The 12,381-nt window shown below is 46.7% G+C and overlaps 5 protein-coding genes across 5 annotated transcripts; 3 read left to right on the forward strand and 2 right to left on the reverse strand.

Annotated features, from left to right (window-relative positions):
• The first annotated feature begins 212 nt into the window (after window positions 1–212).
• F5B22DRAFT_662020 (putative carboxylesterase) lies at window positions 213–2,573 on the forward strand. The gene is made up of 3 exons (XM_047980410.1): window positions 213–979; window positions 1,032–1,848; window positions 1,911–2,573. The coding sequence occupies exons 1-3, from the start codon at window positions 557–559 to the stop codon at window positions 2,495–2,497; spliced, it is 1,827 nt and encodes a 608-aa protein (XP_047833702.1). The 5' UTR covers window positions 213–556; the 3' UTR covers window positions 2,498–2,573.
• A 261-nt stretch (window positions 2,574–2,834) lies between these two features.
• F5B22DRAFT_643857 (uncharacterized protein) lies at window positions 2,835–4,030 on the reverse strand (the record flags this gene model as incomplete). The annotated part of the gene is made up of 3 exons (XM_047978335.1): window positions 2,835–3,656; window positions 3,752–3,829; window positions 3,884–4,030. The coding sequence occupies 3 exons, from the start codon at window positions 4,028–4,030 to the stop codon at window positions 2,835–2,837; spliced, it is 1,047 nt and encodes a 348-aa protein (XP_047833703.1).
• A 459-nt stretch (window positions 4,031–4,489) lies between these two features.
• F5B22DRAFT_547378 (fibrinogen binding protein) lies at window positions 4,490–5,743 on the forward strand. The gene has a single exon (XM_047972916.1). It carries the CDS (start codon window positions 4,711–4,713, stop codon window positions 5,590–5,592), a length of 882 nt encoding a protein of 293 aa, XP_047833704.1. The 5' UTR covers window positions 4,490–4,710; the 3' UTR covers window positions 5,593–5,743.
• Window positions 5,744–6,668: 925 nt separating this feature from the next.
• F5B22DRAFT_643859 (triose-phosphate transporter family-domain-containing protein) lies at window positions 6,669–7,866 on the reverse strand (the record flags this gene model as incomplete). The annotated part of the gene is made up of 4 exons (XM_047978336.1): window positions 6,669–6,866; window positions 6,969–7,585; window positions 7,640–7,764; window positions 7,820–7,866. 4 exons carry the CDS (start codon window positions 7,864–7,866, stop codon window positions 6,669–6,671), a joined length of 987 nt encoding a protein of 328 aa, XP_047833705.1.
• A 3,694-nt stretch (window positions 7,867–11,560) lies between these two features.
• Window positions 11,561–12,355, forward strand: F5B22DRAFT_643860 (uncharacterized protein; the record flags this gene model as incomplete). Its single annotated transcript, XM_047978337.1, has 1 exon — window positions 11,561–12,355. One exon carries the CDS (start codon window positions 11,561–11,563, stop codon window positions 12,353–12,355), a length of 795 nt encoding a protein of 264 aa, XP_047833706.1.
• Between the last annotated feature and the right edge of the window lie 26 nt (window positions 12,356–12,381).

Genomic DNA, 12,381 nt, shown 5'->3' on the forward strand with positions numbered 1-12,381 from the left:
TCTCCGTTCGAGCCATAACATGTTCTACAAGAGCAATCGAATACGAACGCGCGAAATGCTTTCGCGCGTTTTTGCGCCATGTTCAAAGGGGGAAATAGCATGGGTGGTGTTTCCCGTAAGCTTGCTGCACAATTACCCCTGATCGAGTCTAGCGTGCCACCCCGCAAATGCATGCTCACTATGATAAAGATCAAAACCGCGGAGGAAACCCAGGGAATGCATGCTTATGTGTTGAAAGATATCGATCCTCGGCTCTCCCAATCATGTCAGAGCTAGAAGGATTCTCCCCCCCAAAGAGTACAGGAACGTTCAGAAAAGTCAAACGATATGTAATTTACAGACAGCTTACATGAAAGAGGAATTTGCATGTGAATAGGTATCACAGGGCTACGTATCGGAATTAGATCCCAAGAGTTGCATCACTCGGCTTCTACTACTCTTTGTGCATTCCGTCCTCATTCTATGAATTTTTCTATGCCGTAAACCTTCTCATTACACACCTATTGAGGGCCAAAGCCACGGTATAATCGACTAAAATACCCGTTTCTACAAGATCATGATTCGGCGAGCCAATGAGCGAATGAGGTATCTACCCATTCACCGCGAATCAACCTCTGAGGCGTCCTCTAGTACTAGTGGAGGGTCGTATGTTTTTCCTTCTCCGGCGAAAAGTGCTTTGATTATCGGTATCGTTTGGATATTGCTGATCATCACTGCTTGGACGCGCAATGTCGTTCTTCTCCCCCTCAATGAGCCGCCTCGTGAGGTTACTGGAGATGGCAGGCCCATAGTACACACGATGAATGGTACTTATGCAGGCATCCACTTAGATTCCCTCAACCAAGACGTATTTCTCGGTATGCCGTATGCAATTCCACCCTTAGGGCCTCTTCGATTTCGACACCCACATTCTTTGATAGAGACATGGAATGGCGTACGTGATGCAGAAGCTTACGGCCCTCAGTGCCCTGGATACGGCGTATGACAGTTAACATCGATATATTGACAGGCATTTTGCTGACTTTTCTTAGAATGACTTAGGTACATTCACACACGCAGAAGACTGTCTCACAATCAACGTCATTCGCCCGCTCAATGTCCAAACATCACCTTTACCGGTTGCTGTATACATCTATGGCGCTGGAGTTAAAGTTGGGGGTTCTGATAATCAGAGATACAATCTGTCTTTCATAGTGAAGACTGCATCAGACGCTGGCTTGCCCTTTATTGGTGTTTCGTTTACTTACCGGGCATCTGTGGGCGGCTGGATCATTAGCCGCCAAGTCAGGGGTTCTGGGGAGACAAATATCGGATTTCACGATCAACGAATGGCTTTGAGATGGGTCCAGGAGAATATCTCATCTTTCGGAGGAGATCCGAGAAAGGTAACCATCTGGGGCGGCAGCTCTGGCGCTAGAGATGTCGCTTACCACCTAACTGCTTACGGCGGTCGAGATGATAACTTATTCCGGGCCGCAATTATGCAGAGCGGGTCTGCTGCAGAAGAAACATCCTCTCGTCGTTTTACGGCACAAGAGATGTACGACGCTCTAGTAGCTGGAACCAGCTGTGCGGAAGCCGAGGACTCGCTCGACTGTCTCAGAGGCATCCCTTATGTGGAGATAAACAAAGCCTTCGCCACGTCAAAGTATGGATTAGGGGCTATGGCCAGTGTTTTTGGCGGACCGTCTATTGACGGTGGATTTCTCCCTAACTATGGAAGCTTGAGTCTTAGAAACTCTCGAATAGTGAAAGTGCCGGTGATTAGCGGCATTGTGTCCAATGAAGGAATTAATCAAATACCCACAGATGTGCGCAACTGGTCCGATCTCCGGGAATACCTTATAGGTCAGATCAAGAAGGTAACTTCCTGCTTCTACAGATGACAGTATGACTGACTAAGGAGCTAGACTGGCTTTTATACCCCAAATCCGTGGTAGATCAACTAATGAGTCTTTATCCACCGATCGCCCGCGGTAGTGACGACAAGTTTCAGCCACCAATTGATAGCATTTCGATCTCCAGTAGAGCGGAATTTGATCGCATCGAGCAGCTGATGGGAGACCTATCCAACAACGCCGGAGCTAGACTTACTTGTGAGTGTTATGCCAATATCACAGGTTGCTATGCTTTCAGATTCGCGGCCACCGTATCGTCCATATATGACGAGCGGCTAGGAGTCCGTCATGGGGCCGAAATCGGACCTATTTTCCAAAGTTTTGATGGAGTAGGTTGGGATGTAAACCCCTTCGCGGGAAAAGGCGAAGGTCTCCGGCACATGTCTCGTATAATGGGCATAATGTGGGCTGGTTTCATTACATCCTTAGACCCAAACGTAGGGCTAAGTCAAGATGACCCCAACTGGCCGAAGTACTCAGCATCCGCACGCCGGATAATGGTTTTTCATGAAAATGGATCATGGGTTGAAACAGGGGACCGCAGGTCAGATGCTTTAGACTATATAGATACAATTCAGGAAAGCATCCTAGAGAGGTAGTGTTGTGGGATAAGAGATGGGTTAGTAGCCCTCGTCAGTTCTATTACACGTGTTGCGATACTTAGTTATTTGATACGAATCTAATAGAGTATATATATCTCAATTGTTCCTGATTGACATTTTTTGATGCTCTTAGTTTCATTATTGCGCTATGACCTGCCAAGAGTTTAATTGCCTGCTAACTTCTCAATGGTAACATTCACAAGGTTGTCTATCGTGGTCAAAATGAAAAGAATAGTTCTACGATTCCTATTAACCGCACAGTCATTAAACACAACGAATGGTTTCGGTAGATAGCATTCTGAATAGGCAAGTTATCTTGGAATTAGCTCGACATCTAAGTTGACAATTTCGCGAATTGGCTCTCTTCCGAATCTCCGAACTCGTCTATACAAGATACTAATGTCGGTGACCTGCTATTACATCGTGCACTATGTTTAATATTTGCTGTGAAGTCAACATTCCATACGTTAGATGGCCAACCCTCCACGATAGCAATTTCACTGGTCAACGTCCCTGCCTTCTTATGATGATGGAAAAGCTCCGGATTGATAGTCACGCACTTTAGAAATCCAGCCTGGCACCAGTGCGCTAGATCCTTAGTGATGACGCCCTTAAACGCCCAATTTTTAGAGTAAAGATGGAGTTTCCTAGCAGCGTCTCCCGTCAGCGCATATGCGTAAGTGCACATCGGTGTTGCTGTCATATGAACTAAGCGTTGTTGGGGCTCAGTTGTCAAGACAGTGAAGCGACCGTCATTTTCGCGATACTTCACATTCAAGTCGATTGGTAGAGACTCATCTCGTAAAGATATGGCATTCGGCGGAATGAAGTCCCCACAGTGTCCAACCCAGAGAAGATCCCAAGCATTACCGTAAGGTTGCGCTGTCGAATAGCTTGTAGATTTGGTAATCTTACGTATTGCGGGGGCTACTAGAGCTAGTTGCTGCTTAATGGAGACATCCCAATCAACATCGTCTTCAAGCACCAAAAAGGTTGCCCAGTTATGCTCTACTGCGTGCGACCATACGTTGATATGGCCGAGCCAACATTGGGTCTCACCTGGGCCAAGTTTTTCGCCGGTCGTATCGTCCAGGCCACGAAAAGCATTGACCTCATGTGTGGACCATTTCGGTTGGTTTGGTATATCGACTTTCAACTTCACACAGTTAGCCATTATTTTTAGACTAACTATTTTGAGCATCGCAAGAAGAGATGGTCGTAATCTCGTCTAAGAGAGCAATTGCCACATACGCCTGTGAGGTTAGCAGCGTCTAGGAGTCCCTCGCTTCGCCAACTCCAGCCTGTTGATACAACGGCGATTCCCTCGAACTATTCATTAGTCAGTGAATAGTGCTTTTTAAAGATAACTGTCAGGGAGCCTACTCCTAGCGTGGCGTTATATATATTTCGTTTATATGCATTTCCGAGGTAGGGGAACGGCAAGTGTTTGAACGAATGAATAGAAAACGCGATGAAGAAGAGCGGTGCCACTACAGCTAGCTTTGAAATTCTGCGCCAAATGAGAGACATCGTCAAAACTATGAGTACTTTAATCTCCTGTGTATAGTGTTCTTTCAAAGCCAGATCGCTCAAAGCCACCATGGGTATTGGAGTATCGACCGAAGTACGTCCAAATTCCAAAGATCAGTCGAGCAATCGAGGCGACCTAAACATCTGGACGTTGGCGAGATTAGACTGATTACCCCAACTCACCCAGCAACCCCCAATTTCTGACTAGTGTGCGATGCGCATGTGATCCAACGATATTCTTCTGAGGCTTCGCCGTCGGGTAGCATGGAAAGCATAACAGTACATGTAACATACTTGTCGACATGCTTGCTTAGGAGATCTAGACTAACATAATATGCAGTATTACCGCATCATCAAAAAGATGCTGCAGTTTACCATATACTGCAGGGCAGTTGATTATCTAGGTAGTTTCTTATGCAAGGTGACTGCGTTATGCATCACGAAATAACATCACAGCTTAACAATCTGTGTTGATATTCCAAATACTGTATGTCCAATTATCATCTGATCAAGGCATTGTTGCAGCACTCTATGTTAAGCATATTAATTAAGAAGTCATCTGTCGTCTTGGCAGCTTGTCGATCATCATCCTTCAGTTCAACACACTTCAATCTTCCCTTTCACAGATATTACACACAAGTTCATCCTAGTATATCTAGTCCCTTCAACAAGCTATCATCATGAAGTTCACGGTCGCCTTCCTTTTTGCCGGTGCTCTGGCTGCCCCCGTCCAGACCATTCCTTCGAGAGAGATAGCTGCTGTCCCTCGAGCAGAAGCGAATGTCATTCCTCGCGCAGAGGCAGCTGTGATATCTCGCGCAGAGCGTGACGCTATTCCTCGCGTCGAGGGCAATGTTGTAGCTCGTGCAGAGAAACAGGCCATTCCTCGAGCGGAAGCGGCTGTGATAGCTCGTGCAGAGAAACAAGCCATTCCTCGAGCAGAAGCGGCTGTGATAGCTCGTGCAGAGAAACAAGCCATTCCTCGAGCAGAAGCAGCTGTGATACCTCGCGCAGAAAAACAAGCCATCCCCCGCGTAGAGGGAACTATTGTCGCTCGCGCAGAGCGTGATGCTATTCCTCGCGAAGAGGGTACAGTTGTGGCACGTGCCGAAAAAGAAGCCATCCCTCGCGAAGACGGTGCTGTTGTAGCCCGCGCAGAGAAAGACGCTATCCCTCGTGCCATTGTAGCTCGTGCTGAAAGAGATGCTATCCCTCGCGAGGATGGTGCTGTTGTGGCCCGCGCGGAAAAGGAAGCCATCCCACGCCTTGAGGGAACTGTTGTCGCCCGCGCAGAGCGTGATGCTATTCCTCGCGAAGAAGGCGCTGTTGTAGCTCGTGCCGAAAAAGAAGCCATCCCACGCGTTGACGGAGCTGTTGTAGCTCGTGCTGAAAAAGAGGCTATCCCTCGTGCTATCGTGGCTCGCGCAGAGCGTGACGCTATTCCTCGCGGAGAGGGAGTTGTTGTGGCGCGTGCAGAGAAAGAGGCTATTCCCCGTGTGGATGGTGCTGTGGTAGCACGGGCAGAGAAAGACGCCATTCCTCGCGCAGAGGCTACTGCTTAGGTGGTGGTCGAGATACCTCGTATTTCACGAGACGAAGAAGAAGGCGCTCAGACAATACCCTCAAATTTCCCAGATCGGTTACGTGGATGGTGCTTCATCTAAATCCGAGTTATTTCATTCATCAACTACGACGGTATCCTGGGACACTTCTACTTGAGCTATGCGCCTTAGACCTACCTTTTTCCCTACTAGTTACTATGGAACGGCAAGAAGTGCAAGCGGTGCCCCGGCTGATGGGTCTCTATGAGGGCTCTTGGCAGATTGGATTTCATTTTAATTGATTTGCTGGATGCGTGGTTAAATCAAAGATACAAAAAAACGAAAGAAAAAAAACAGTTTTTAAGGTTCACATACAAGAAAAACAAAAAAAATGATTTAGGATAGAATTCTGACTACACTCGTTAATAACAAAGAGTTCTATCTTATTTGGCTTTCTTGCTTGTGCCCAGTATGCTACCTAGGACATTTTCACTTATTAATTACTACTTGAAGGTTCCGCTTAAAATTTCTTTTTACCTCTTAATACTGAGGTTCTTACACCACGATGTGTGAAAATAATATCAACACGATAGTGTGAAATTTACCATAAGCTCGAACGCTTCGTGAGCTATTGACCTACAGTAAATCCAGTCACGCAAGCCCATGTCACCTCTAACAACGTCGACTAGCATATGACATATATCTATTAGCTGGTAAGGGTGCCATGAAAGAATCAGTAGCTTTCAAAGAGTTGCAGGACCTCTGTATCAATGTCTTGGCCAAGATATCAGGACTGAACGACGAGCATGTTGGCCTACCAGAAACCTAGTAAGCCTATGCTCCGTGTAGCAGGTCCTTGAAGTAGCGCTCTGGTAGTGCTTCATCTGTAGCTGAGTGTTTGAAGATGTGCTTGTCCACACTCGAACGGGGGAGTTGACATCAAACTATGGTAATAGTCCCCTCCCACTATAACGCGCCCGATTTACGGATCAAGCATCAGTCACGATTCAAATGGATTCATTGCAGATTGCCTGGGATCAGGGAGAATATATGTTGCATCAGAATCTCAACAGCATATTTTCTAGATACAGAATCAATTATCTGCCAAGTCGCGGAGAGCGTTCCTCACTACGCCCAGAATGACGATAATGCATGATGCCAAGAAGTGTAGTGCCGTAACCAACACATGATACCACAGTGATTTCATCTTTCCACAATACTAAGGATAAAACAATGAGGCCAATATCCTTCAGGATGCCGCACACGCTAAGAGTAAGAGATGATGTCTTTTTAATCTACCTCTTATTAGCAGATGCAGATTAACAAGAACGTGGGCTGAAGTTTGTTTAAATCGGCACGATCGATAACGTGCAGTGAAATAGAGGAAAAGTACTCACCACAGAGAACCCGATCATGTTTAGACAGAAAGATAGAACGCAACTTCCCATTACGTATATCCACGCTCCCTGTATTTCAGATATGCTTGGGAAAGGGAGACCCAAAGATGCAAGCAACCCTGTCAATGTAGATAACGGCGCCAAGTAGTAGAGCATCTCAAACGCCTCGAGGTTCATGTCATATGTGCTCAAAATCCGTTGCATCAAGACAAGACGTACTGCATCCGCAATCACGGCGACAATCTGTAGTAGAGTTCCCACGGCAGATGGCTCACTCCAGCCATACGTTGCTATCACAACACCGCCTGATATCAACGCAATATCAAGGCACTTGGCAGCGTTCAGGGCAGCAGCACCAGATATACAAGAAATGATGTACACTGCCACAGGGGAGAACGCTTTGAGCATCTGAATAAACGCTACACTAAGTTGAATATATGCCATGTTTCCGCATATAATGCTGAATGTCATGAGGGCGGCAACGGGAGCAAACAATTTAAGATGTTTCATGATGCCAATGTACGTCTTGGTGTTCTTGGTAACATGGCCTCCAGTGAGCACGATGAGCTGAGAGCATATTGTGTTGAACATCAAATGACTTGTTGCAAGAAAGGCCGCTGTGATGAGTAAGCAATCCTAGTTGCGATAGACTATTAAAGATAAGATCTCACGGTAGTCTGAGAATAATGAGCTGAGCGTTTCATAAAAGTTGGCGAGGTGGTACTCACAGAATTCGAGGCTATACAAAATCCATTTGTTCAATAACACGAGGCTCATGCTCAAGCATAACCAAGTACTGAGATGCTGATCATTAGCCTGGTCATATCATGATAAGATTCAAGAACGCATACCTGATAGAGAGCCATACCCACCCCTGATTATTCGAGTTCGAACTCATGGGTGCGCAGGGGGGTTTGGCTTGAGGTAGGACGCCTCCTTGACATTAATCGATCAATCGCGAATATGGGGCGCTAGGGTAATTCTGTGTCTCCTTCCGAAACAAAGCCAATTGAAACAGCGATCATTACCAAACTGATGTAAAGTGTACACTTGGCAAGAGTCTTGTTATACTTGCCCAGACTTGTATCGTTGACGACTTGCCTTTCGAGGACATCTCTCGTTTTCCACGGCATATCAGATGTGTCCCACAATGAGTGCATTATGCTTACGACTCCAGAGACAAACTGCATGCTTACCTTGGTTTAGTATGTACAACTTAACTAGAGATAATACTAAACAGCCACCGATGAAAACCCCCCTGGATCTGCAACTTGCATGAGGGGGTTATGAACACTAGGACCTAAAGCCGCTTATTCTAACATCGCTGGTTCTGATTATGCCTCGGGTATTTACATATCACATTTCAATTCCCAGGTATCTCCCTAAACATAAAGTGCAAGCCGCCTTAGAACTTCTCGAGGGTTCTTGGATTCCCCCTTAATTCACACAACAGGACAACAAAGCTGAATAACAACTTCAGTATTAGTCTTTAAGACTATTAAAATATTACTGCTAAATGAGGGTATAGATCAGGGCTTATCTGCGGTACTTAGATTATGCTGCCTCGGGTACCATGAAGTATGGTAGTGTTGATGAGGCTCATGGAACGGTACGATTCACCGGAACTGCCGGGGCATTTTCAGCAAGTTCCATACCTTAGCGCATCAGCCACGAAGTTCACGGTAATAAGCAGGCCAAGGAACTGCAGTGTAATCACGCATAGATGGCGGGAACGTCACAGCACCGGGTGGTCAAGTGACTGCTTGTGATGCAACGAAGGTAAGCACGCATGATGCCGGCTGATTTCACCCCTTGATCTAGACTATCTGGGGTAAGGTTGAGGCTCCTCAGAGGCACAGCAGATGCGCCGAAGGGCATGAAATGCTGGGAATAACACGGATGCTGGTTTCTGGATGATAAGCATAGGATGGTGTTCGGGACCAAGACGGCAGCTTTATGACTGTCGATATCGGGGCCATATGAAGCACAAGTATGGAGTATAGGTATAGAATTCTGTACATTCCGATAGGCAAGGTTACTTCCCCCAAATTACTTTTCAGCCTGCTGTGTCAAGAGTCATACTGCAGCTTACTTACATCTCAACCCGCAAACAAGAAACACGATGACTGCGAACGCGTCTTAGTGGATGGACTACCTAAACGGGTAGGGCTGTAGAAAGGGCCTTGGCACCTATAGATCCCTGAAAGTACAGGTCCCTAGGTAGCCAGTGTAGCGCACTATGCTGTCTCAATCGCTTCGTCACTGCAAATCAACCTCATTCAGCTTGCATCATCATCAGTCCATCTCATTGCATGGCTCCATCTATCTACCTTATGACTAGCACAATGCCCACAGGTCGCCAATGGTTGCCATGCCGAAAGATCTCCTTCGAGATGATTGCGCCATACTACGAGTCCCATGCCCCTCACTACTACGACTTCAGGGCAACGTTGGAGCAGAGGCAGTCTGACCAGCACCTCTCCAGCAAGGGCCACACTCACCATCATCCATAGAACATGGAACATGGAACATAGTATCTGCCTGAGTCGACACTCCCCTGCCCTCTCGATCGCATCCATCTAGCAGCTATAGACCGCACCTTCAAGCCACATAAATTCCACGTTTGCTATCACACACAGTCGCTCATAGGCACAGCGCCCCGGAACCTATCGACGGACACACGACGGACTGCACGTTTCACGCCCTCGGTTCCACCCTAGAGTCTCATGCTGTCTATTCGTTACTACAACAAGTCAACCAAAGGTACTCGGAAACGTATAATGATTGACACCTCGACGTCTACCGCAAAACCCTGGTCGAAAGCATTGAGCCGCTGATGGTCCGACATTGAGGGTCTAGATCTGGTCACCCAGCATGGCAAGACGAATGGGATCCAGACATTCCATGACACCATGGCCGAGGTTCCACTCCCTATAATCCAAGCCTAAAAGGTTGAAAACAGAGGGTCAAACGGAACCAAGGCCGATGTCTCTGGTGCGCTTGATGATAGTAGCTTTGATTAATCTCTCATTCACTGAGAATTATGTGATTTGGATGGAAGTCATTGACTCTTTCCCACCACGTAGTTGACGCGCCGTTCACCTATCGAGTAGTTTCCCATCTCTTTAACACTTATTCTGCTCCCACTCCAATTAGTAGAAAGGAACCGCATCGTGTCGTCGATAGGAGTCGCCGGCTTGCTCGGTTGACTGGCTTGGATTCTAACACCTTGTCCCTATCATTCGTGGAAGGAGTCCTCATGCTGTAAACCTTTCTCAGCAGAAAGTTTTGTCATCCAAGTAACCTGCAACTGAATTCAGAGTAACTCGGGGTCGCATAATCCGCGCCTTTGGATCGTTTTCTACAGACCTCTATTTACTATCCCCCTTACGAAGCGATTACCTTCGTGCTAACCAGGTTGGCGCCATACAACTAGATGGTGCAAGATGAGTAGACAGCTGTAGTGTTCTATCAGAGGCAGTCATCCTATTTTTCCCCATCAGTTATTATTCACATGCCGTCATATTTCAAGGGTGGAATGCGCATCTCTTTCGCTACTGATGAAGTAAGACTCGATATCATCCTGGAACGGTTGAAGGTGCCCTTCCAATCCTTCATAAAGTAGTATAAGGGTATAGGACGAGTCTTGATGAGTGATGAGCGTAAGCCTTAGGAATAGGAGCTTGATTGTTAGAAGAGTGTGTTCGTAATAAGCTGTTTCATACCATTAGCTTATCTCTGTGTTCTCTCAGCTCTACGACTTGAATGAACAGACTCGTCAATATTACCACTACATCATCTCAGCATCCTATGCCCTTCCTTTCACGTAAAAGAGCTCCTAATCTCCAAGCCAAACAACCTACGTCATCTACCAGCCGGAAAATATTCCCCCCTTCCCTTTGTATCAAAGCCTCCCTTGACAAAGCCTGTTATGACATATTTCCCTATCCTTTCTCTAGCCTTGAAAGGACAACAATGCCCTTAGTAACACACTCATTCGAATGAGAGAATCGTGTGCTAATTTTAATACACAATCGCTCTCACATAAATGATGGCTTCATCTCATATTAAGACTCCCTTCTTTCGCGCACCATGGGTACAAATTCTGCATCGTCCTCTTGCGTAAATAAGGTAAGTTACCTTTCAGTTGTGCAGATTGACAAGGTGCAGAGGCAAACTCTACTTCTGGAAGTTTAATCAAAATCTAAGGTTTCTTGATTAGGTTGCAAAGTGACTTTGCCACTGCCTATACGTCTTTCTGGGGTTATGTTGCGTTGCATTACCTCGTTTTACTTCCCTTCCCCCCTTACTCAGCATTTGAACATTCGTATGTTTTCTCGAGTAGTGCTTCTTCATCTTTTTATTTTGTTCGTTTTTACTCTGTTTTATTTGATTCCGTTTAGGTGAAACTCTGTATATCGAAGATTCGCGCACCAAGACTCTGGGAGTCGTAAGCTTACCAACTTACTCATCGACGCCGCAACTCATAACATCTTCATTCTATTCTACCTTTCACCTAGCTCATACCAATATCCATTAAGCTACACTTTCTCCAATAAGAGGAGAGAGAGAGAGAGAAAAGTGAAGCAGCAATGGCGCCGAAGCTCAGCCTGAAAACACCCCCGTTTTACACCCTAGATACAAACCCGACATCGTGCCTGCGCGCCCCTCACGCTCACACTCATACCCAGTGGCCCAGACACCGAGGAGTGAAAAGCGATCTCCAGAAGAAGCTCAGCACCGTCGTGAGGCGGGTACTCGGAACCTCGGCATCTTTATCCTCCTTATCCTCCTCTTCTTCATGTTCGAGTCCTCTCCCAAGTCCTCACTTACCCTCCTCATCCTCTTACATGATAACCCCACGCATCATCGCTGATGACGATGACGACGACGAGTGTTCCAACTACGGCGATGTCGAAGACAACGACATCAACAATAATAATAGTAACAACAATAACAAGAAAAATGCAGACATCCACCGCACGAAAAGCATCACATCCCCCAGCTCCCTCTCAAGCGCACATTCGTACTCGTCTCTGGCCTCTCTAAACCCATACACCGCAGACGCAGCAGATGTAGCGGCACTTCTATATCCCTGCCTTCCTCTTCCTGCTACTCCACAACTACACCGGAGGACGACAGAAAGGAGAGCAGGAGAAGTCAAGCGGAAGCCGATAACAATAGAAAGGATACAAATACCACCTATCTACAATAAACAGTACACAGAATACAGACAGGAAAAGATCGACTCGGCGCATATAGCGCGCCTAGTAGCGCGGGAGCTAGACCTCGCGCACGCGGCTGTCGTCGCGGAAGAAGGTGTCGCGTTGCGGGCGTTGAAGGATCGGACGAGGCTGGATTGGACTTCGTCGGTACCTGGGAGTTAGGTATCTATCTACCTACGGCAGGCACT

This window comes from Xylaria bambusicola (genome assembly GCF_022495145.1).
Source record: "Xylaria bambusicola strain CBS 139988 unplaced genomic scaffold F5B22scaffold_8, whole genome shotgun sequence".
In the NCBI taxonomy this organism is placed as follows: domain Eukaryota; kingdom Fungi; phylum Ascomycota; class Sordariomycetes; order Xylariales; family Xylariaceae; genus Xylaria; species Xylaria bambusicola.

Bases quoted from the DNA above. Each gene is read 5' to 3' on its own strand.
- F5B22DRAFT_662020 (XM_047980410.1), top strand. From the start codon at position 557: ATGATTCGGCGAGCCAATGAGCGAATGAGGTATCTACCCATTCACCGC. The intron at 980-1,031 runs GTATGACAGTTA...GACTTTTCTTAG, and splicing joins CTCAGTGCCCTGGATACGGC to AATGACTTAGGTACATTCAC. The intron at 1,849-1,910 runs GTCAGATCAAGA...CTAAGGAGCTAG, and splicing joins TCTCCGGGAATACCTTATAG to ACTGGCTTTTATACCCCAAA.
- F5B22DRAFT_547378 (XM_047972916.1), top strand. From the start codon at position 4,711: ATGAAGTTCACGGTCGCCTTCCTTTTTGCCGGTGCTCTGGCTGCCCCC.